Here is a 24,803-nt window from a genome sequence, read left to right as displayed (position 1 = left end):
TCCTACGGCGTTTAGGGCAACGGGTTGCGGACACCGGTCGGTGCAAAATTCCGCGGAGGTCCGTGGTTGTTCGGCGAACGAGAGAAGACCGTGGTTAGGTTCGCTCGGCTCGGTAGCGTGACAGTGATTGGTCGATCCCTGTTCCCGGTGGGTCGAGAGGGTCGAGGGAAGCCAACCCTCTCGCTAACGTCTTCAGAACCGCCAGGATAAACGCGCCGCTAGCACGCGCGTGCCGCGAGGCTTCGGGTTCAGTCTGCCTTCGCAAGTGCTGATCGATCCTGCCGGAGGAAAGCGCAGAGATCCTCCTTCGAAGGATTCGGGACAGAAGTTCGGATGGTGACCGATCCTGCCGGAGGACGGCGTAGAGTAGACATCTTCGGGATAGAAAAGTCTTCTGTTCGAGTGGTGACCGATCCTGCGGGAGGGAAGCGTACAGCAGAGGTCCTCCTGCAAACGATTCAGAATAGAGACCTCCTTTCCAAGTGGCTGCTTCGAAGGATTCAGAACACGGACCTTCTATTTGCAAGTGGTGACCGATCCTGCGAGAGGGAAGCGTCCAGCAGAGGTCCTCCTGCCAAGGATTCAGAATAGAGGCCTCCTGTTTGCAAGCGGTGCTCGATCCTGCGAGAGGGAAGCGTCCAGCAGAGGTCCTCCTGCAAAGGATTCAGAATAGAGAAGTCTATTGTTGCCAAGTCCTGCTTCGGATGATTCAAAATAGAAGCTCCCTGTTCGAGTGGTGACCGACCCCGAAGCAAGAGGCATACTCCGCGGAGCATAAGAGAAGAGAAGAGGAAGGATGTGCAGGAAGGGCTCTAGGATGAGAGACCCGCGCCAGAGGAGCCATGAGCAGTAACAGCAAGAAGCCGTCGGGCGGCAAGGACGATAAGAAGAGTCCGTCGAGCAAAGAGGAGAGCCCGGTCGCCGCGAAGGATGACGCCGCAGGGTCGTCCTCCACAGGAAGCGCCGGAGGAGGAGCGAGCGCGGAGGGAGCACAACCAGGAAGCAAACCTGGATCCGCTGGTGCTACCGCGAGGGAAGCCGCGCAAAAGCTCCTCGGGCTTACCGCGCGCGGAGAATGGGCACCGGTGGACCAGCTGCTCAAATCTCTGGAGAAGACGGTGCAGAACGCCGGGGAGGATGGGAGCCTGTCTCCTCTCACCGGCGTCACGGACCCGGTCAGTGCTCGAGAACCATCTACTCGATAATTGTCCGGTTTCCGGCTCATCTGACGAACCCATCTGATTTCCAGACCACGGGCATGACGCCGCTGATGTACGCGGTGAAGGACAATCGCGCCGGCTTGCTAGACAGGATGATCGAGCTCGGAGCCGACGTGGGCGCCAGGAACAACGCAAGTATCTTAACCAATTAATTATTAACTGGCACGTTCGCGGGGAATCTTGCGTTGGCTCGGCACTGTGCAGAAACCGTAAGTTGCCGAGCGTTAATGTATTAGACTGTGGATTGTATGCACGTGTCCGGAAAATTTGAAACAGCAAGGAGATTATCAAAATTTGAGGACGTTATTTTCAATTCCCAAAGCGCAAGAGTTATTCTAAACAGTTTTATTTTGCACAAAGATCCTCAGTTTAATTATTCTGGACATTCTAGTAGATGTATAAACAGACTGCGGATTCTTGCGCAGAATAAGAATGACCTTGATTAAATGCAAGGTCCATAAGCCTCCTAACGAGTTGAAAATACGGCAATAGACTTTTTAAATTGTTTAAATGCATCCGGCAGTGTAATTGCAAATAATCTGATAGATGAGAGTCCCTAGAGAGGATTGGATAGAACTAGTAGCAACCTAGAGCTGGCAGGCTTGCCTCTGTGCTAACTTGTGAGTGCTCAGCAACTTAGGATCTCTGACGCTCAGTATCCTGAGTATCCCAGATCTCTGATAGGATCTCTGGTCAACCCAACTACACTGTGCTTCTTACATTTTGAATGCTCGAAATCCTAGAATTGCCCTCTCGTTGGCAACCGTAGTGACGATTTGATGATTCATGTAACTTCTGGCGCAACGAGAGGGTTAATCGAGGAAAACGGTCAGAACGCAGAGCGTTTCCCGTGAGTCGAACGAGCGTTTTCCCGTCGAATTCCGTGAACGGCGTTGTCGTGTTCAGCCGGGGCCCGTCAGCTTTTAAAATAAACCGTGGTGCCCGCGTTACGTGTCGCCGCCACGTAATATTAAAGCAGCTGCGTGGCCAGGGGCTGCAGACCACGGAACGTGTACAGTTAACGATCTCCATGTAATCCGTGTTCGGAGTCGTACAGAGGAGGGTTCGAGTAAGATCGCGTGAAGGAGGGCCAAGGCCAAGGGGTTCGCCGAGAAAGTAAGCTTCGAGCAAGTAGGCCGGCGAGTCACTAGGGCGAAAAAGTAGCTCGATCCTTGCCGGTGATAACGCGGCTTTTCCCGATTCTATCGGCGCGTTTCTTCGCGGCCGTGGATGACGATTACAAGGCGACGCCCACGCGAGAACGGCTCACCGAGCCCTTGGCCAACCGAGAGCCGGACGTAATTCCCCCGTTACCGTGAAACGTTCCAAGAATCTTGAAAGTCCCGGGGTTGGAATCGACGCGGTCTCGGTTATGGCTGCTCCTAACGAGGCTAATCGCGAGCACGGGAATCGCCCAGCCCCACCCATCGCTCGGTTTTCGAATCGTTCCGACCCGAGAGGGAACGCTCGTTTCACTCTGGGGCGCGGCGGAACGCGATTTACGACGAACCTGAACGGCCACCTCCGGCCTCGATCATTTTTCGATACTAGAAATCGATGGTTCCACAACTTTTGCGGCATACAAATCTAATTAAATCCGTGTCTAAACAGAGGATAAGTGTCCAGCAATACTGATCCCGCGAATATCTCGGAAACTAAGCGAGGCCGCCGCTAATGCGGGTACGAAAAAGTGGTTGAAAATGTTGAGATTTACAGGGTATCCAAAACTCATCGAAATCGGAGGCCGTTCGGAAGGTGTCGCGCGATTTATGACCCGGTTCCCATACCGTCGCGCCAGACCTCGCGAATCTTCCGGATTTATACCTCGCCGAGGCTTTATCCGCTCCGATCTCGCCCCGATACGCGAGCAACCGGCAAGGGTGGATACGAGGAGAGCGCGTCGATCATTTCGCGGAACGATTTGTTGCCCTCACGGAATCGCTACCCGTTTGTCACAGGACAATTACAATGCTCTCCACATCGCTGCCATGTACTCCAGGGAGGACGTCGTCAAACTGCTGCTGTCGAAGAGGGGCGTCGATCCCTACGCCACCGGCGGGGTACGATGATTTTACTCGTCATCATGCTTTCACTGCCGTCGATCCCTTTCCGACTTGCCACCGGAGCCAAATTGTTTTTCTTCTCGGCCGACTAGAATGAAAATGTTGTTTGTTACTGAAAGCGTCGTTGATTTGAGGAAATTCGGTCCGCGGGACGCTACTGAAGACGGTTGCGGGTGAAGACTATTTGTTTTTTTATTCGGATGGATTTTTATATGAGCCGCTCAATGATTGTTGAATCGATGAACTGTTCGAAATAGAAAATTGAGTAGAACAAATATGAAATGAGAAAAACGTCTGAAGAATTTGGAAACGCTCCTGAATTATTTTCGATTGAAATTGTTTCGAAATGGAATAAATGTCTACGCAGCTCCTGTACCTTATTTTGCATAAAAATCCGTCTGCCGATGAAACCTTCGCGTTGCAGGAATGTACATATATTCAACGACATCAAGGTGACTTTGTTCTACGACAAACATCCATAAGATCTTACATTCATTGCGACTTATGTTCGCTTATCGACCTAATTAGAAGTAGTTTTTATCATTCGGTGATATGAAATCTAATCGTTAGTCTGCTGATGTGCAATTGTATCGCAGTTAGATTAGAACTAAGTAGTTATATAAGATAAGTAATTAGTTATATCTAATATGCTCTTGAAAGAAGTAGATCGTGTCTACATTTATCCTAATGCTTAGATATTAACAACAGGAGAACAGACATCATTGATTCCACTTCATAAAGTAGAAACAACATCCAACAAATCTTCGTTGAAATCTTCATGATAAGTCTGACCGAGCACTATAGAAACTGTCTTGAACTTGATCGGGGCTCGCGCGACCTAGAATTAGCCTGCAGTAGATTTGGCCAGCCACGGTCAGACACGCTTCAACCTCAATTATCTCGCGATGGAAGCGTCCAACGAAAAAATGTCATTAGCCTCTTTTTACTTAGTTTTGCAAGTGGAATCACCTTATGTCCACGTATATCATCTTGAAACACCCTGTACACAGCAAGGGTTTAAGGTGATTTATTTTAACTGGAAACAATGAAGCATCAATTCAGTGTTCTAGCAGTGAGATATAAGCAGTCTTGAAAAGTGGTTAATCATTTTGACCGGCTCGTTCATTTGATGTGCGAAAGGGGTGCTTTTCGAAGTAGCCTGTACATTTCCTAAAAATATAATAATTCTCATTAAGATAAATTAACTGAACAGTCAAGCATCGATCCAATGACTTAGCAGTGAAAAGTAAAAGTACTTGAGAGGTTGCTAATCATTTTGAGCGGCTCGTTCATTTGACTGCGAAGGGGGTGCTTTTCGAAGCAGCCTGAACATTTCCTAAAAAGATAATAATTCTCATTAAGATACATTAACTGAACAGTCAAGCATCGATCCAATGACTTAGCAGTGAAAAGTAAAAGTACTTGGGAGGTTGCTAATCACTTTGAGCGGTTCGTTCATTTGATGTGCGAATGGGGTGCTTTTCGAAGTAGCCTGTACATTTCCTAAAAATATAATAATTCTCATTAAGATAAATTAACTAAATAGTCAAGCATCGATCCAATGATTTGAAAAGTAAAAGTACTTGATGATCGTTCTGAGCGGCTTATATTGCGAACGGCGGGTTGGCGAGAAGGGGATGATGTTCGAGGTAGTCTGTAGATTTCGTTGAACGGGATAATAATTCGAGCGATAGAAACGACGGTCCAAGGGTCGTTCGGCAGTGAACGTTACGAACTGTTTGAGGACAGCCGCGGCAGCAAACGGCGGTGCATCTGGTGGCTTCGAGGCAAACGGGCACCGCGACTTCGATCCTGCGAGCGCTATTGGCCGCCGCCGGACGGGACATCAGGCTGAAAGTCGACGGGGTAAGATTAGAGACCACTATGAATTTTGTAATTTTACGAGCCGAGGATACTTCGATTCGAGGGAACGGGTTCCCTCCCCCCTTAACGGCCCCGCGCCCGCTTCCTATCGCAACCACGATGCTCCCGATTCCCGGGGCCACGTTTCTCGCGTGACGCGAATGATGCCCCGGGAATATCACTGCCTGGTACCGAACAGCTGTCATAATTCTCCGCTCGGGCTCTTCTTCTCTTGCCTCTCTTCCCTTCCAGCCCATTCCCTTATCCGTTCCCCCCCTTCCTGCCCCCGCGCACAGAGACAACCGCACAACTTTCCTAATGTTCTCGTTCTTTGTCTCGTGAAACGAGCGGTACTCGGGCGATTCGACTCGCCTACGTCGATTTTTACGTCTCCCGTACCCACGACCACGGCTATTTATGAAAATCGTACGGCGTACCCGGTCTTCTTTACCCGCGAGAAACGATCTCTCGCAGAACCATAAATATCCGCCATGACTCCGGAAGATTCCACCGGGAACACTCCTCCCCACCCCCCCACCCCCTCCCGCCCGTTCTGATTAACACGCTCACTACCCTTATACATACGCGTCAGACATTTTAGGCGATAATTCTACCAGCCGAGATCTAAGATTATGTTTTCATCTACAGAACAAGCCGGAATACTTCCCTTCGCGCGAGACGCGAAAATATTATGAATTTCAGAGTTGTTGTTCAATGACAGAAAATTTTTAGTACGAGAATTTCCAAAATATTCAAAATTTTACGATATTTTGTTGACATCTGTTTTCGCAGGTCTATTCCTAACAAAAAGATACACAACTCCGCTATGTAAACTATTTCTCTGGTTCTAATAGTTTCCAAGATACGCGATATGTTTTCAACCCCCGATTCTGGTGGCTGTTTTCACCCCTTCAACGTGGACGATGGCCGATAAAAAAAGAATGTGACGAATATTTCTCTGAGACCTAACTCTCGCAATAGTTTCATTAAAATCGGCTTGTTGAATATGTTCCCTTGTAGAACTACTTTGTTTTCTAGCTGTTAACCCTTCAGGAACGCCTGTGCACTGTACCGACTCTAAAACATGTCCCAGAATTGATTACACAGTTTTAGTCAGCGTTGCTTGCTTTCTAGAATTTTTTGATAGATATGGAAAATATTAGAACTTACTATGTATCTAAGTGATTAGAGTCAATAGCAGAGAATGAGTTAGCCCTTCACACAACCCATAGTCTGCGCCCTTCCTGATCTAATAATTGCAATTATCGGTGGATCAGTTAAAATCGTCATACACAGGATTATAAAATCCAAAAATGCACTATTTCACGGAGCTTTAGAGACTCCCCTCGTTGTCAGACTTATTGCCAAGCGTGAACTTCGCAGAAAGGGAAGATACCCTTGCTGTTAGCGGTGGAGGCAGGCAACCAATCGATGTGTCGAGAGTTGCTGGCTCAACAGGCTCCTGATCAGCTTCGAGCTACCACGCCAACAGGAGACTCGGCTCTTCACCTGGCAGCTAGAAGAAGGGACATCGACATGGTGCGGATTCTGGTGGACTATGGCGCGACGGTGGACATGCAAAACGTAGGTCGAGAGCACCTAGGGTTCCCATAGAGACCCTCTGCCTAGGCCCCTGGAATGGAAGTTCGAAACCGATTTCGGGGTTTCAGGGTGACGGGCAAACGGCGCTGCACATCGCGAGTGCCGAGGGCGACGAGACCCTCGTCAAGTATTTCTACGGGGTGAGAGCGTCCGCTTCCATCACCGATCATCAAGACCGCACCCCCATGCACCTGGCGGCCGAGTACGGGCACGCGTCCATAATCGAATTGCTGGCCGACAAGTTCAAAGCCAGCATATTCGAGAGGACCAAGGACGGCTCCACGCTGATGCACATCGCCTCGTTGAACGGCCACTCGGAGTGCGCGACGATGCTCTTCAAGAAGGGCGTCTACTTGCATATGCCGAACAAGAGGGGCGCAAGGTCGATTCACACGGCCGCCAAGTACGGTCATGTCGGGATCATAAGCACCCTGCTGCAGCGGGGCGAGAAGGTATGGGATCTCGATCGGGTCTCGTCGCATGGTTTCTATAAAATAGATGGATTTCATTAAAAAAGTTTGCAATTCACGCATGCAATTTCTTGCGTACAGTTAGAGGAAAAAGAAAGATTATGAAGATATGTATTTCGTAAAGATGTTACGGCTTCCCTTGCAGGTAGATTGTCGATGAGAAAATTTGTTAATATAAAAATGTTTCAAAGTATTCGATGGGCATTTAAACGGTTGGAATGGAATCCAAGCGAAAAGGAATTCACGCATTAAAAAAGTTTGCATCTCATGAACTGTAATAACTTTTTCGTTAAACGCTTTCTCGATCCACTGTAGTTCGCCTCGTTCCTCCAATTTTCCACATAAATTGGAAAACGTCAGACAGATTTTCCGAATAAATTGAACGATGTCGAACTTTCGTTAGACAGTGTAATTAATTCTACTAACCACTCAGGTGGACGCAACAACAAACGACAATTACACGGCGCTGCACATAGCCGTGGAGAACGCGAAACCAGCGGTGGTGGAAACTCTGTTAGGCTACGGGGCAGAGGTGCACGTCAGGGGTGGAAAACTGAAGGAAACTCCTCTTCACATAGCAGCGAGAGTACCAGACGGAGACAGGTGTGCGTTGATGCTGTTAAAATCCGGAGCTGGTCCAAATCTGACCACTGATGATGGTCAGACGCCTGTGCACGTAGCTGCGAGCCACGGGAACCTTGCTACGTTGCTGCTATTGCTGGAGGATGGCGGGGATCCTATGTACAAGTCCAAGGTAGATGATGCGCACTTCATAGGAGGCTTAGGAGATGGCACAGAGCTGGTACAAAAATATGAAAGGTCCCAATTAAATCGTCCAACGCAATAACTGATTATAATAATATAAACGGGGTCAGTCTGGAATTTTTGCACAATGGGACCTGGACTGTACTAGCTCTTGAGGTCCCAGTGATAGATGATTCCTCGTGCTTCGATGACGCTCTTCTCCGCAGAACGGTGAGACGCCGCTGCACTTGGCCTGCAGGGGCTGCAAGGCCGACGTGGTGCGGCACTTGATCCAGTTCGTGAAGGAGAAGAAGGGCCCGGAAATCGCGACCTCCTACGTCAACAGCGTGACAAACGAGGGCGCCAGTGCTCTACATTACGCCGCCCAGATCGAGCCGTCGGAAGTGAAGACACCTGGGGACGACCGTGCGGTGGTTCGTGCCCTGCTGGAGGGCGGGGCGGACGTGTCCCTGCAAACGAAGCAAGCACAGGAGTCGGCTTTTCATCATTGCGCGTTGGCTGGCAACAACGAAGTGCTGTCCGAGATGATAAGTGGCATGTCGGCCACCGAGGTGCAGAAGGCCTTGAACAGGCAGAGCGCGGTCGGTTGGACGCCTCTGCTGATCGCAGCTCATAGAGGGCACATGGAGCTGGTGACGAACCTGCTGGCGAATCATGCGAGGGTCGACGTGTTCGACTTGGAAGGGAGATCGGCTCTTCATCTGGCCGCGGAGCACGGCTACCTTCAAGTCTGCGACGCTCTGCTGGCGAACAAGGCGTTCATAAACTCGAAATCCAGAGTTGGGAGAACGGCTCTGCACTTGGCAGCCATGAACGGTTATTCGCACCTCGTCAAGTTCCTCATACAAGACCACGGAGCTGCCATAGACGTTCTCACGCTCAGAAAGCAGACACCTCTTCATCTAGCGGCCGGCGCCGGCCAGTTAGAAGTTTGTAAACTTCTTCTAGAGCTGGGAGCCAGTATAGATGCTACCGATGATCAAGGACAGAAGCCCATCCATGCTGCAGCGATGAATAATTACGCCGAAGTGGCTCAGTTGTTTCTACAAAGGCATCCCAGTTTGGTGATGGCCTGCACCAAAGATGGTAACACTTGCGCCCATATTGCAGCGATGCAGGGCAGCGTCAGGGTGATCGAGGAGCTGATGAAGTTCGATAGACAAGGAGTCATCTCTGCCAGGAATAAGCTGACGGAAGCGACGCCGCTTCAGTTGGCTGCCGAAGGAGGACACGCGGAGGTGGTGAAGGCGTTGGTCAGGGCTGGCGCGTCTTGTGCCGATGAAAATCGGGCTGGGTTCACCGCGGTGCATTTGGCTGCCCAGCACGGGCATGGACAGGTGCTCGAGGTGATGAGGTCCTCCACTTCTCTGCGCATTTCGAGCAAGAAGCTGGGCGTCACTGCTCTTCACGTTGCTGCCTACTTCGGGCAAGCTGGTAACTACAATCACGTTGTACATTTTGCTCCACCGTTTCTTTCGCAGCTGTGAAAGTAGTAGGACTTGAAAATGCATAAGAGACCTCTGAGGCATACTTCAACCCTTAGCACCCGCGAATGGCACCACTAAAAATCGCCACACTGTTACTCGAAACAATGTTTACATCACTACGTTTGTATCTAGGAAATTAATAGTAATAGACCACGGGTCTTTCTGCGAAATAAAAACCTCAATTGCAACAAACTGACGCAAAAGAAGAATCGATTTCCCTTCTAAGTATGTTGAAAGAGCTTCGAGTGCAAAGGGTGAGCTCACGAATTAGTTAAAGATTCGGCGGTAGAGACCCACGGTCTGATCACGAGTCCAGGGTTGAAAGCGACGATCTAATCGAAGGGTTTTCTTCCGAAAGCAGCTGAGAAATCGGTCGAATTGCAGATACCGTGCGCGAGTTGCTGACTCACGTGCCAGGTACAGTAAAATCGGACCCTCCAACGGGTGGTACCCTGGTCGGGGAGCTGGGTACGGAGTCCGGGATGACGCCGTTGCACCTGGCCGCCTACTCCGGGAACGAGAACGTCGTGCGACTGTTGCTGAACTCAGCTGGTGTCCAGGTACCTGAAAACAGCGACTGGTTAGAGAGAATGTTCGCGAACGCATCTCTCACGTCACACTGACGTGATATTTTGAATTTGCCGTGGTGAAAGTATGGGAAAACATTGATTTCTTTGGGTGTATATCATTCGAAATCTGGACGAATTTTTGCAATGTAAAATAGCCACTTTCAGTGATCCGTGGACCTAGTGTTAACGCTGATGGGCTTGTCGAAAGGTTGAGGCGGCTACCACGGAGAACGGTTTCAACCCTCTGCACCTGGCCTGCTTCGGAGGACACATCACGGTGGTTGGTTTGCTGCTGAGCAGATCTGCCGAGCTGTTGCACAGCGCGGACCGGTACGGGAAGACCGGTTTGCACATCGCGGCGACTCACGGTCATTACCAGATGGTCGAGGTGCTGCTGGGACAGGGAGCGGAAATCAACGCGACGGATAAAAACGGTTGGACACCTCTGCATTGCGCTGCCAGGGCAGGCTACCTCGACGTGGTTAAATTGCTGGTCGAAAGCGGAGCGTCCCCGAAGAGCGAGACGAACCTGGGCAGCGCGCCGATCTGGTTCGCCGCGTCGGAGGGCCACAACGACGTGCTCAAGTACCTGATGGAAAAGGAGCACGACACCTACGCCCTGATGGACGATAAGAGGGTAAGAGCGTGCTCGCCTCTCACTGTCTCCGCTCTTCTCTCTCCCCCCGCACCGGTGTCTTCGCGATCCGCCGGGACAATACTATTGCGTCCGCAGAAATATTGATCCTCGTTGGCTCCACTCGATCTTTCAAGAAAAGTGCACCACACCGAACATATACCGCGTGGGCCAAAATTCGTGGTACAAAAATCGCGCTCATTTTCGAGAAAAGTTGACCGGCTTCGATGAAGTTTTCAGGATACAGGGCGTCCCAACAAATGTAGATTCTTCTGCAATTTAACACTAGAACTGCCGAGCCCTAAACCGCGACTTAGACTTATCCCTTTGTGATAACAGCAAGATTGAAGGCTCAGGTTTCATACGATTTTTATGGTAACATGTACTCCAAAGAAGAGATATGTTAAAAAATTTCTCGTGAAAACGTTTTCATAGTTTCAGTAATCGTGAAAGAAGTCATTTTGACTGGTTCGGTAGTTCTAGTGTTAAATATTAATTATATGCGAGTAAAAACTGAAGTTATAATCATTCAAACAGTGTATATATTAAATTGGGGGACACTCTGTATAATTGACGCCGATTTACGAAGCGTATTTTTTAAATTTTCGACACCGGGCTTGCACAAAATAGTTGTCAAAAAGAATCCCAGCATTTTCTCCGCAATTTCTTTGTCACATGTGATAAACCAATCGTTCCAACTTCTCCGAAACATCCGGATCCAATAATTGAATCTCTCTGTACCTTTCTAAGAGTGTCCGAATAATTTTTCTATTCGAAGAGAAATTGTTCAAATGTTCTGTTTTCGGAGCAACATTTTTGTGCCCCGTCGGGAAACCCGAGACCACTCGACGATCGGCGAAACTTTCGGAATTCGGAAAGTTTCGACGATCATCGGACCAATAAATTTTCGGCGAACGAACGGTCACGTTAGATGGGTCGCACGCGATCCTGAAGCCGTTCCCCCTGTCCCCGCCGCCGAACGTTAAATGGTATTCCGTGATGTGTTCGATCGAAGCCCGTTGGTCTTTCAGTTCGTCTATAACATGATGGTCTGCAGTAAGAGCAACAACAACAGGCCGATCGAGGAGTTCGTGCTGGTGTCACCGGCACCGGTAGACACGGCCGCGAAATTGTCGAACATCTACATGAAACTGTCCGAGAAGGAGAAGGAGAGAGCGAAGGACTTGATCGCCGCTGGGAAGCAATGCGAGGCGATGGCTACGGAGCTGTTAGCCCTGGCGGCCGGCGCTGACTCCGCTGGTAGGATCCTGACCTCGATGGATCGCAGGAACGTCGAGTTCCTGGACGTACTGATCGAGAACGAGCAGAAGGAGGTGATCGCGCACACGGTGGTGCAGCGATACCTCCAGGAGCTCTGGCAGGGCAGCTTGAACTGGAACGCGTTCCGGACGATCCTCTTGTTCATCGCGTTCCTGATCTGTCCGCCAGTCTGGGTGGTGTTCGCTCTTCCGCTCGGGCACAAGTACAACAACGTCCCCATCATCAAGTTCATGTCGTACCTCACCTCCCACATCTATCTGATGGTCTTCCTATTGCTGGTCGGCATAATTCCTATCTACCCAGTGGTCAGAGGGAACCTGTTCCCCTACTGGTACGAATGGTGTCTGTTGGTGATGCTGTCCGGTCTGCTACTCTTCGAGCTGACCAATCCGAGCGACAAGAGCGGTCTCGGCTGGATCAAGCTGGCGGTATTGCTGTTCGGGGTCTTCGGGGTCGCTTTCCATCTGATGGGCTTCGTGATCGTCCATCGACCCTATTGGCCGACACTGCTCTACCTGAGGAACCAACTGTTCGCACTGAGCTTTCTGTTGGCCTGCGTCCAGATCCTGGACTTTCTGTCGTTCCACCATCTGTTTGGACCGTGGGCGATCATCATCGGGAACCTGATGAAGGATCTCGCGAGGTTCCTCGCGGTGCTGGCCATCTTCGTGTTCGGGTTCTCGATGCACTTCGTCGCGCTGAACCAGGCGTTCAGGAACCAATCGGTGCAGGAGGCCAAGGTCGAGGACAGGAAGGTGAAGGATAAGAGCGCCTTCCACGACGGTAAGTTCGACGCACGTGAGATCCTTCTTCTTAGAGACCGCCAGTTTAGACATTAGAGGAAAGCGAGAGAGAGAGAGAGAGAGAGAGAAAGAAAGAGAGAGACCACCTCTCACTTCGAAACCCCTGTCTGTTCTTATCCCCCTCGGATACGATCGACCAGCCACTCTTCTTGATCGGGACAGAAAGAAAGTTTACGCTGAAAAAAAAAAGAAAAAAAGAGAATGACAGCGGCACGGTCGATGGGACCGTGAACATGCGATACGCGCGAGTACACGAATGCGTCCACGGAGGCGCACGGCTCCCCGCGAGCACGTGTGCCTGATTACTATCTTCCTCACCTGATACAACCCCCCCCCCCAGCCCCAAAACCACCCCTCAAAAATCTCCCTCGCGACGCCACGACTTTCGAACGAGTCCTTCGAACGTAAACGGCACACGGTTGTCGAGTATTGTACATTGTGGTTAGCATATTTCGAGGATATCCGGCCGTGATTTGTCCCGATATTGTTACGTAGAGTAAACAGTAAAGAAAAGCATAGAAATTATAAAAGAATCGTGTGAACCTCGAGACGAACGTATCATAATCGGTTGAATTGCAATGAATAGATTTGTTCGCCAATGTTACGGAATGGATGATGGAGACGCCGTCGACGGCGCCTCCTCGTCGCTACGGCCGCTACAAGAAAAAGAATGAGTGTTGTGACGATAGCTCCCGAGATAGTAAGTTTTGCCGATCCGGGAACGTCTAACGAGACCCCCGCAACCGGAAACCAGAAACGCGAAATGTATGGCAAATGGCACGTGCACAACGGAATGCAGGACACGATTCTTCTTGGTGTCGTATCGTCTGCATTGTGCATTGTTCGCCGGATGTGTGTTGCCTGCTGGGACTGCTGCCTGATTCCAATCAACATATAAATCAATTATATATATATATACATATATACATATATACATCTGTGTATATTTATAAATATATTTATTTTATATATATATATTTTATTTTATGTATATATTTATATATAGATCTATATATATATATAGATTTTGCAACGACGCGAGAAATGTCTCTCACTAAAGCGCCCGTAAACCCGCGCTGCGATTCGGCCTTCCGTAGACAATACACCCACAACTTTCTGTCCTACGCCAACGCAACGCCGTCCAGAAGCGTTTCGACACTTGTTACAACGTCCGGTACCTCGCAGATTACCATCTGAATTGCTACCCGATTCATTGGCGTCTGAAATCGGGGTGACCTTCGTCGCGAGTCGAATATTTAACCCTTTCGCCCACCAATTAATTATTTTCGCTCTTAAACGTCCTCTTACAATCACTTTCTTACTATTATGCTTTATCTGTTATTAATCTCTATGTAGCGGCCATTTTAACACATTATCCACCGGCGATTATATCACTATTTTTGAAAATCTACGGTCCATGGTTAGAGATTTTTTTAATCACCCTCAGTAACGCAATTACTTCATTTAGAATTATTATATAAAAGGAGATTTTTAAGCTTCCTTTTAGTACAGTACAATTATCGAAAAGTCCAGAATTCCGGTAGGTAAAGTACTAAAATGGTATGATCCATTTTTTTTTAATTTACATTTATTCTTTTATGAATAAATTCTTAAATGGTCTAGTGACTCTTGGACCACCCTGTACAAGTCACGAACAAAAATATTGCCAGAGCTAGCTTTTAATTTATATAATAGTTTGTATAGTAGTCCAGTGTAGACATGTAGTTATAATTTTGGAGGAAATTGACTGGGTACCAGTTTATTTCTCATGTTTCTACGCGACTATATAGTTAAAAGCTAGTCTAATAATTGCTGGAATACTACTGTTAATGATTTTACAATCCAGCAGTGGCGAAAGGGTTGAAAAATACTTCTGTTCAACTTTGGACATCCATTTCAGTCCGACTTTAATTATCGAGGTTTTATATACGGCTAGGTGATTGCCTAACTTTTTGATGGATGCAGTTGCACCAATTACACAGCAAGAAGATTGATGACTGCGGTTCTTAATGCAAAATAAAAATCGTCTGCATCCACTGCAAGACACAGGTGCCAAATAGAAAGTTATTCTCGTATCGAATTGCTTAAAAATGCCACTGAATATTAATTTATTAACACTAAACCTACCAAGCACAAAACATATAAAAGTGAAACGTCTTGTAGAAGGTCGAATTCACTTAAACTTTTTACAATTTTCATTATGTGTTTAAATAAAGAAGTCAATTCAGTAATTTCCTACGAAAGCGTTTTCATAATTTCAATAATTGTGAAACAGGAAACCGGTCATTTTGACGGTGGTAGGTTCAGTATTAACAACGCTGATCGCTTCTACGAATGCTTTTACAGCTAACATAAAAAGTCCTAATTTTCCCTAAAAATCTGCAGTCTAATTATGATCTATACCAATTCATAAAGAACTTAAAGGCACCAAACTCCTGTGGCAATTGTTGACATTCTGTCTCTCACATATTGACCCATTTGCATCATTAGCGTATATATACGCTCAATTTTCCTGGTCACTATCACCGGAGCGTATATAAACGCTCAACGTATTTTTCCTTATAATGCTGAAATATGAAGTTCTTTTACTTGAAGTAATTTCTGTACTTAAATATAATAAAAAAGAAAGTTTGGCGATAAAGGCCTTCTTTTCATATTTCCTTATGATGCAAATGGGTTGAGAAAATAAGTTTCTACATCGCTCCAATTTGTTGCAAATCAGGCATAAAATTCTAATTTTGCCTGAAGATCCGCAGTCCAATTATGACCGTGAACATGCTTGTGGACGGTGTTCCCTCGGTCCCGACGCATTCCAGCGACCCGGTAGCCCGAATCGCGGTATCTCGGTGTCGACGCGTCTCGATCTCGATCTCGATCTCCTCACCGACCTCGAGATCACGGGCGTTCCGACCGAGGAGTGGGTTTCTCGGCGACCACTGCCGGCTTGTTTCGTATCTCACGGGGGCGCCAATCGAGCGCGCGTTTCTCCACAGCCTCTGTTGTGCATCGTTCTGCATTTCTCAAAACAATGTGTTTTTACAATACTGTACAAGAGCAATTTGTTGTTTTTCCTCGTGCTGTTCGAGTCTTGCGCCAATGCGTGTTCTGTGTGTCACTAAAATCGGCCGCGGCGGCACGGGATGTCGGGAATCGGAGCGACGTCCACGGACATCGTCGTTTTGATGCCGACGTGACCGGACCGGGGCCCCCGACGGAGCACACTTCAAAACCAGTAACCCCCCTCATCATCATCATCATCATCCTCGGTACATCCTATCCTTCGTCCCTATATTGTTTTCCGTCACCCGACAGAATCCACCTGATTTCCGGAAACTGACATCCGCGGTCGCTTTGCGTTGTTTCGTCGATCGAAAATGCGACGATACCTCTCGAAGCAGCGAAGCGTCCGATGATCTACTTTTGTTCTCTGCATGCGCACGGTAAATAAATAGTTATCTATATACATCTCTCTGCGGTACGTGTACGTTCGCGGCGGCTCCTCTTCGCGGGGTTCCTGTTTTCCAGCATCCGGGAAAACAGAGAAAAGAAAAACGGAAAATATGAGAACACAGGATGAGAGAACGTGTGTGAGAGAGAGAGAGGGAGGGAGAGAGAGAGAGAGAGAGAGAGAGAGAGAGAGAGAGAGCGAGTGAGAAAAGACAAACGTGTGTTCTTCTTCTTCGTCGTCGTCGTCGTCGTCGTCGTCGTCGTCGTCGTCGTCGTCGTCGTCGTCGCCGTCGTCGTCGTCGTCGTCGTCTGCATGCTGCATCTCATCGCTCCAGTGCAAACCAATCGATTATTGCTCGAGTTCCGGAGAACCGGGTTAGAGAAGAGCACACGGAGAGCCCGCGTAATCCGTACCGATCGATAACGTACACACAACCGGACGCATACACATACATTCTATACGTACACACGTACACAGATACACATTCGGGCTTTGTAGATCGACTCGATGCATCCCGCGAAAGTCGCTCGTGAAACGGATACTTGCGCTGAAACGAGAGAGAAAAAAAAATACTATAACAGAATGATATGAAAGTATAATACGCAACGGATTAACCAAAAAAAAAAAATATATATATATATAATTAGAAAAACGACGGGGAAACAGATAATCAAGTTTAGACGAGACCCGAAAGTTTATACACGACGTGGATCGAAGCTCACGGAACGTCCGGCATGCATCCAACGTTATTCGCAAAGCATGGCCAGTCTCTGTATTAAGCATGAGCATGTTCGTTCAGTACGTTCATCGTTCGTTCGTTCGTTCGTTCGTTCGACCAGTTTTTGCTCGGTTCGTTCGTTTACTACTTCTAATATGTTGCGTATGATATGATTGATATAATATACACCACCCGCATCCATACATAGCGAGCTCCACCAGTAGCCAGCATATTGTCTGAACGGCACGAAGCAACAGCAACTAAAAAAAAAAATCAAAAAACAATCAAGCGCAAAGTCACGAGAGAAAGCCGTGAACCAAAAAAAAAAAAAAATAGTCAAAACCACCAAAAAAAAAAAAACAGCCAAATACCAAGAACCATATGTGTGTGTGTGCCTCGAATTCCAGTAAAGATGAACCCGGTACTCGCCTTCGAGTACCTGTTCTTCGCCGTCTTTGGCCAGACGACCCACGGCGAGCTGAAGGTCGAGACCAATCAGCCGCAGTGGACCTCGGTCCTCTTCAAGCTGGCTTTCGGCGTATACATGTTGGTCTCGGTAGTCGTATTAATTAATCTGCTGATCGCGATGATGAGCGACACCTACCAGAGGATACAGGCGCAATCGGACATTGAGTGGAAATACGGGCTGAGTAAACTGATCCGAAACATGCACAGGTAAGCCTCCAACGGGCGAAAACGCGTACCGCGACGAGCAAAAGCGTATACGCGCGCTGCTCGTCCCGTAACAATCAAGACAACGCTGACGATCCCTTAATTGATCGATCGGTATCCGGTGATTGTAATCCTGCGCGTAATTTTCCCAAACTTTCTGAGCTCGTCGCAACGTTCACCGATTTTCATGAAATTTTCAATCATTCGTACAGATCTGCAAGACGTACGTTTTCCTGCAGCAAACAACTGTGGAAAGCTGTAAAATTTTCTCCACGACTCTGAACAATTGCAATTTCTTTTTTTTTTTTGTCAGTAAGCTACTAACATCTAGAAAACATTTAAGTCGCTTGGTCCGAGAGTTAGCGCCCTTTTAGAAGTGTCCCAATATTTTTGTGAGACACACTTATTTATCCGTATTTCGTAAAAATAACCGCGCAACGTACTCTACAAATGCAGTCCTATTATTTTCAAAGGGCAATACAAATTAACCCTTTGCACTCGAGTGGTGACTCTGAAGCGCCACTAGAAATTGCTGTGGCATTATTTCAAAGAAATTACAACAAATATTACAATGTATTTGTTACATTACAAAATTTGTATTTAACAGATTACTTAAACGTTTAAATATTATATGTGGAAATCGGATCGGTTTCGTATGAATAAAATGAAAATATTCTAAGACGGAAGAGAAAAATTTAGTTTTAGAATGAAAATAGCGCCGAGTGCAAAGGGTTAATCACTTTTGACGCTTGGTCATTCTAGAGAAGACTTTCGGTTTTACTTCCGCCCGTTGCGATCGCCGCAGGCAATTTTGCATAAAATTCCGCGGTCCGATTACGTTCACCTTGTAATTACAAAATTTGCGACGTCACTTTGCAATCACCGAATGCCGACCAAGCAATTACAGAATCGGTACTATAATCTTCATTTTTACGAGACAAGCAGCGCGTGTATACACTCCTGCTCGTCACTGTATATCGTTTCGAGGCCGATATCGGATCTCCGCCGCGCTCGATCGGAATTTAAATATGCATCCACACACGAAATAGATCGCTTCCGCGGGACCTATATGCGAATATGGGTGCGATGCACGAAATACCATGCGTACAGCTCTGCCGCTATAGTGTCTGTCTCTGTCGTTGCTACCGGTTGCAACCGCGGCCGCGTCAAAAGTAGCTCGCACGTTAGAAAACCGAAACTGCGGTAGTAGGCTGGACACGCGATTCCGTGTTGCAGAACGACCACCGCACCGTCGCCTCTAAACTTGCTCACTACATGGATCGTGTACTTCATCAAGGTGTGCAAGCAACGGTCCGCCAAACGTAAACGGCCCTCGTTGGTCCACATGATGGGGTTACAGCGTACCGGCCGACTATCGCCGCGTTCGAAGATGGGCGCGAAATGGCTTGCCAAAGTGAAAAAGGGCCAGGTCAGGCCGAAAGACAGCGTCGCTCTGTCGGTGGTGCATTTGAGCCCTCTCGGCAGCCAGTTGTCCTTCAATAGCGCGACAAGGATCGAGAGCGTGGTCGATTGGGACTCGATCCGTAAGAAATACCTGGCGTTGACCGGCAACGAGCCCGAGAAAGAGGCCGACAAAGACGACAAGGACGAGGACAACGAGAACGAGGAGGAGAACGGACCGACGGCCACCAACTCGTCCTCGGTGCCGACCACCAACCCCACGCCGGCCACGTAGAGGAACCCGAGGTTCCTCTCGCCTCGGAAAACAAATCACACCGTTCGTCTCGCGAACTTACGATCTTAATACCCTAATCGAACGCGCGATGACCCTACAAAGAGACTCTCTCAGACGCAACCATCCATAGGTAACGGGAGGTCGATCTTCTCTTCAAGATCGTAACCGAGATAGATCCGAGAGCCGATGTCGTTACAGGATTGACGTAAGTAATGATGGGACTTGATTTGCGAGGACTATCCCGTGCGTCCGACGGTGACCCAGCATGGCAATCCTCCTCTTCTCGGACACTCTGCTCCAAGGCGGTTCTCCAATTTGTCCCCGATTCGTAACCGAGAATAGAAAAACAGTGATCAAACATGAGCGCGGAATTAATGGTGGGAGTCGCGAACCGGAGAGCGCGTCCCTTTACCTTGTAAGATCTCGTAGAACGACGCGTTCCCTCGCGTTTCCAGCGAATTAGCCATTAGCGACACGCACCCACCCTCCTCTCACACCTATACAGATACATACCCAGAACATACCCAGCAAAAACAACATACAGACATGCGATTGCATTACATGAAGCCCCAGGCCGCGGTGCAACAGACTTTTCACAAGACATATTCGTTCCCACGTATTTCCAGTCAGGATGAGTCCCGTAAAGGCCGTTGAGTTATTGTTCTTCGCCATCTTCGGTCAGACGACCCACGAACAGTTCAAGGTCGAAACTATGCAGCCCGATTGGACCACGGTGCTGTTCAAGCTCGCATTCGGCATTTACATGCTGGTTTCGGTGGTCGTGCTGATTAATCTGCTAATCGCCATGATGAGCGATACTTACCAGCGGATACAGGCTCAGTCCGACATCGAGTGGAAGTACGGATTGAGTAAACTCGTTAGGAACATGCACAGGTAAGAGGGGGAGGCCCGGTGTGTTCGATCAAGTCTTCCGACAACGAAACAGATTCAAGGTGCGCGAGCCAATTTCAATACTCGCGTGAAAGATAGCTCGTGGAAAAATATTCACAACGCTTCTTTTCATCGGTTATCGTTCAGCGAAGGGGTGGAAACGTCTCTCGAGGTTGGGGGTTGAACACTCTTCGTGGTATCTTGAAAACTTGATGGTGTAATGAGAAATTGATCAATTTTCATCATTTTCTTTCCAACTGGTTAAATTTTCTATATTGTTTTAATTGCTCGTTTCTAGGTTCTATCTCGACCACAGTAAATGCATGTTTAAAAATCATATCTTGCTGGCGACATTACAGAACAATCATGTTTTTGAGTTTTTATCTGCACCACCTATAAAAAGATATATAACTCATGTAATTTTGGTTATTTTTACTTGGAAAAAATCAAACATGTACTTCTAATACCAATACAAAGGATACTACAAATACTCTTGAAAGATGTGTTTCTGAATAGAGAATATACACTAATGATGTATTCAAAAATACAAAATTTAAAGGAAGTTTTACCGTCCTACACCCTGTTTCCAAGATATCTTGAAGAACGTGTTCAGACCCCTTCGGACTCTGCTCAAATCTAGACAATGACCAATAGAAAGAAGTATGTGAACAGGATGATCTCTCACGCGAGTGTCAGAATGATTGACCAGCGTAACCTGGATGTTTCCTCGCGAGTACCGAGCGTTTTGCATGCCCGCGAAGATTCGCGTCGCTTCCGCCCCCCGGTTAGCGCCGGTCCCTGCGGATCTGTGGCCCCGTGGAGGATCCTAATTGACCCGATCGCGTTTGTCGATGCGCAGGACAAGTACAGCGCCGTCCCCATTGAATCTGCTTACCACCTGGATGGCGTATTTGTACAAGGTGTGCAAGAAACGCGCCGCGAATAAGCAGCGGCCGTCTCTGGTACGGCTGATGGGCGGACTGCAGAGAGACACGCTCTCGCCGCGGTCGAGAATGGGCGCGAAGTGGCTGTCCAAAGTGAAGAAGACTCAGGTGGGCCACAAGGACAGCGTCGCGTTGTCGGTCGTCCACCTGAGCCCGCTCGGCAGCCAGCTGTCGTTCAGCAACGCCGTCAGAATCGACAACGTCGTCGACTGGGAGGCGGTCAGAAAGAAGTACCGAGACCTCTACGGCGAGTCGGTCGAGAAACACGCCGACGAATCGAAAGAGGAACACGATACGGTCGCGGCGACGCTGGAGAACTCGCTGGGCGTCGCACCCGCGAGCACCGTTCCCTGAACCATCATCATCATCATCACCGGGACTCGTTTCGACACGGAGACACGGCGAACCGGCGTTCATTCCGAATCAACGTGGACAGTGTGTACAGTCTCATCCCGTATGAACCTTTCTTAACGAAATAAACGTCCCGAATCGATCGGATCGCTCTGTGGTTCTACTATTACCAGCAAACCTGCCTCATCCCGTTCGCGCGACGTCGCGTCGACGCGATTATTATATTTGTTACGGCCGCTTCAAGATAGAAGTTACGGTAACCTCGTTTTTTAAATCCCATTGCTCTTCGAGGCACTCGATAGGAACGCACGCTTCCTCGGCTGGATTACCCCTCAGACCTTTAATTTTAAATATAAGAAGCGCTAAGAACGTTCTGCACCCTTCAAATAGTATTTAACACTTTCAGTGCCACGTCTCCTGGAAATGGATGATGCAGTGATTTGTCAAGTATGATTAGGCAAAATAGAAAAGGATGATAGAGTACTTTCAGTATCATAGACTTTGACTTTGAATTTTTTAAGGCATTAGGCACTCAAAGTGTTAAACACGCCTAACTGTTCTTTCTCAAATAAATATACCACTGTATTTGGGAGAGCCTAACGTTCCACGCAACCATTACTGGACTGAAAGGCAAAGGGGACTCTATCGAAAACCGATGTTACCGTAATAGTGATGCGGATAACTGTTGAATCATCCCCGTGCAAGCCGACGTAATCCACCGACTAGTATCCGCGCACCGTCACGCCTTAAATGTCTCACCAACAGGCAAACAATGCGACCAATTCAGTGTACAAGCGAAAAACGATCCCTGCAGAACGACTGCACAAGTGCATGCTGGCTGGCCCGACCATCACGACGCTTGCAACCCGACGCAACGATGTCGCGTATTCGCAAGATCGTTCGAAATCGGTGCATCGACCGAGACCGTCGATTGATCAGCTTCCCGTCGATCATAACACGCATTCTTCATCGCTATAGATCACATCCTCTCGACTCGACTCTCTCATGCGTATGCCGTTCGAACGCGTTCGAAATTCATTGCGGACCATTCATTCATTTCATTGTTTCTCTTCTTCCACTCATCCTTCCTCTCCGATTCATTCCCATCGCATGCGTACCAACGCTGGATCAGACACCTGGAATAGAAACCGGGGCTTGAAGTCGAACATGGCTGTTTCAAACTGTTATGAAGAACTTTCTTCTGAACCGAAATTTGTAGCACGTGCGCATTCTTAATAATCCTAATAAGACGCAATTACCAAAATAATACAAACGTGGTCATCTGATCATTTCAATAACTTCGGTAAAATCGGAAATTTTAAGTTTCTGGAATTTTTTAAATATCAATTTTCCAGTGAAAATTTCAGGAAAAAGTCGTTTGTGCCATTAGATGGAACGTTTATGAATTTTTTCTTAACTTTTTTATGAGCAGAGCGAATGAAATACTTCATTGAAACCTTGCTCACTCTATAGCTAGTTGCCACAGAGGGTTTTCTTTGTATCCGGCTATAGTCTTTAGAACTCTTCTTCTTCTGTGATTATCTTGTAAAATGTGCAGTCTACAGTAGGTCGATGCAAGAACTGTTCTTCATAACAGTGCATAGGAATTTTTCATAACTGATAGTGACCGTTCGCATCATCCTGCGGCACGCGTTCAGGACTTAGCTTGGTTGCATTCTTTCAGTGAAAGTGAATCCCATTGATATCACGGAAAATCTGTTCTTCGCAATTTTCGGCCAGAAGGACACGGACGACTTCACGATGTCGCTCAAGCGAAAGCTGCAACCGAGCTGGACCATATATCTCTTCAAGGTCAGAGACAACGCTCTCGGGCTACCGCGATTTACAGAGCGACGCGTTCAATGATCACCTGATAATGTTCCGGCAGGTATCATTCTCTCTGTACATGTTGGTTAGCGTGATAGTACTGATCAATCTGTTGATCGCGATGATGTCCGACACGTACCAGAACATCCAATCGCAGAGCGACATCGAGTGGAAGTACGGGCTTAGCAAGCTCATTCGCAACATGCAGAAGTAAGTAGAGAAGGTATACGATCGATAGAGTCTCGATAACCGCGATCGATCCGGCTAAAAGGGTCCATAAGTAGATTAAACAGGTCGGGTCACGTAACCGAAGGGACCAGATTCTTTTCTCGTTGATTAATCATAGACCACGGTAGATTGAATCTTTTGATGCGATCCTACAAATTCTCGAGTCCTCTTCGAGCCCTCCTCGCAGGAAGGTACTGTCGCTAGGACACTGTTACGGTTCGTATGACGTTCTACCGTGAGTAGGAAATGTTAGAGGACATCCTTTTTTAAAGAACAAAAACAGCGCCCTCGCCGTTGAACCTCTGTTCCTCTTGGATCACGTACATCGTGAAATTCTGCACGGCGCAGCGACGACAAGAACGGAAAACGGGCGTGATGCGCTTATTCGCGGGCCACCCGTTCCTCCAGGTACGTAAAATACTAACCCGTTTTGACTACTGAGATCCTAAAATGGCACAAGAGTTAAATTAATTTTGCTAATGAAATCAGTACCGAAAAGTTCCGACACTTCAATTAGTCTGCGAATGCTAATGAAATTCGCAACAAACATTAATTCACCAGCCGCAAGATAGTCAGCGTGGTCGCAACAAACCTTGGAATAACGACTCATGTTTCATTTTCCTACAGGATAACGGAATATCACCGCAACAACACGACGCCATTAATTTTCCTCTACTTCGGTCGAGCCCGTTGGAAAGCCAATTATCTCTGAAGGATTCGTCGAGGATCGAGAACGTCGTCGAATGGGATTTGGTGCGACGGAAGTATAGAGCACGGTTTGGAGATGAGACGGAGAAACCTCTTCCGGAAGACTCGTCCGCGATCAACGAAAACTTGTAACTGTTTTTATACACCATATTTCGGATATATACGTACACCGTAGGGCCGCAATGTGTTAGGCTATCTCAAAAGTAATGTCGCTTTTGTCTCTATTGTTTCTGTACCAAAATGTTTATGATTTTGAATTCGAAATATTATTTTACCGGTTGGAGAAGCTTGTTTAAAAACTTCTGAACATAGGCGAGAGGTTTCTACAAATCTATCAGCTAAGCGCGATGCCTCTGTTTAATTAACACGAGATAAGAGACAACATTATTTATGGGCGACCTAATACTTGGTCACGGAACTCTTTATACCTTCTATTTGATATCAATTTTTAACCCGTTACCGATACTGCAACTACTGTATCAAATTTCTACCGCTTCGTCGAAGTCTCTAATCTAATAAAAATTAATCCTAAAGTTCCTATAATCCTATTCGTGTAAGATGAA

General features: G+C 47.6%; 1 protein-coding gene across 6 annotated transcripts; it reads left to right on the top strand.

Moving 5' to 3' along the window:
• Nucleotides 1-765: 765 nt before the first annotated feature.
• On the top strand, nt 766-24,688 carry Nompc (no mechanoreceptor potential C). 6 transcript variants are annotated; one of them, XM_076799661.1, is made up of 15 exons: nt 766-1,175; nt 1,250-1,351; nt 3,179-3,280; nt 5,033-5,149; nt 6,530-6,730; nt 6,817-7,200; nt 7,652-7,972; nt 8,190-9,417; nt 9,855-10,030; nt 10,248-10,676; nt 11,705-12,737; nt 23,162-23,289; nt 23,366-23,514; nt 23,805-23,940; nt 24,160-24,688. In XM_076799661.1, the coding sequence occupies exons 1-15, from the start codon at nt 843-845 to the stop codon at nt 24,370-24,372; spliced, it is 5,052 nt and encodes a 1,683-aa protein (XP_076655776.1). In that variant the 5' UTR covers nt 766-842; the 3' UTR covers nt 24,373-24,688. The 6 variants fall into 6 exon arrangements, 5 of the variants coding, with proteins under 5 accessions (XP_076655776.1, XP_076655773.1, XP_076655774.1 ...); XM_076799658.1 differs by lacking the exons at nt 23,162-23,289; nt 23,366-23,514; nt 23,805-23,940; nt 24,160-24,688 and adding exons at nt 13,344-13,457; nt 17,331-17,598; nt 18,832-19,927; XR_013083315.1 differs by lacking the exons at nt 23,366-23,514; nt 23,805-23,940; nt 24,160-24,688 and adding exons at nt 19,918-20,185; nt 21,042-21,580 and having other exon boundaries at nt 767-1,175; nt 23,162-23,278.
• Nucleotides 24,689-24,803: the final 115 nt, after the last annotated feature.

The sequence above is a fragment of the Halictus rubicundus genome, chromosome 13 (genome assembly GCF_050948215.1).
Source record: "Halictus rubicundus isolate RS-2024b chromosome 13, iyHalRubi1_principal, whole genome shotgun sequence".
Lineage (NCBI taxonomy): Eukaryota > Metazoa > Arthropoda > Insecta > Hymenoptera > Halictidae > Halictus > Halictus rubicundus.
Note: the sequence above shows the minus strand (reverse complement) of the source record. Positions and strands in the feature narration are given on the sequence as shown.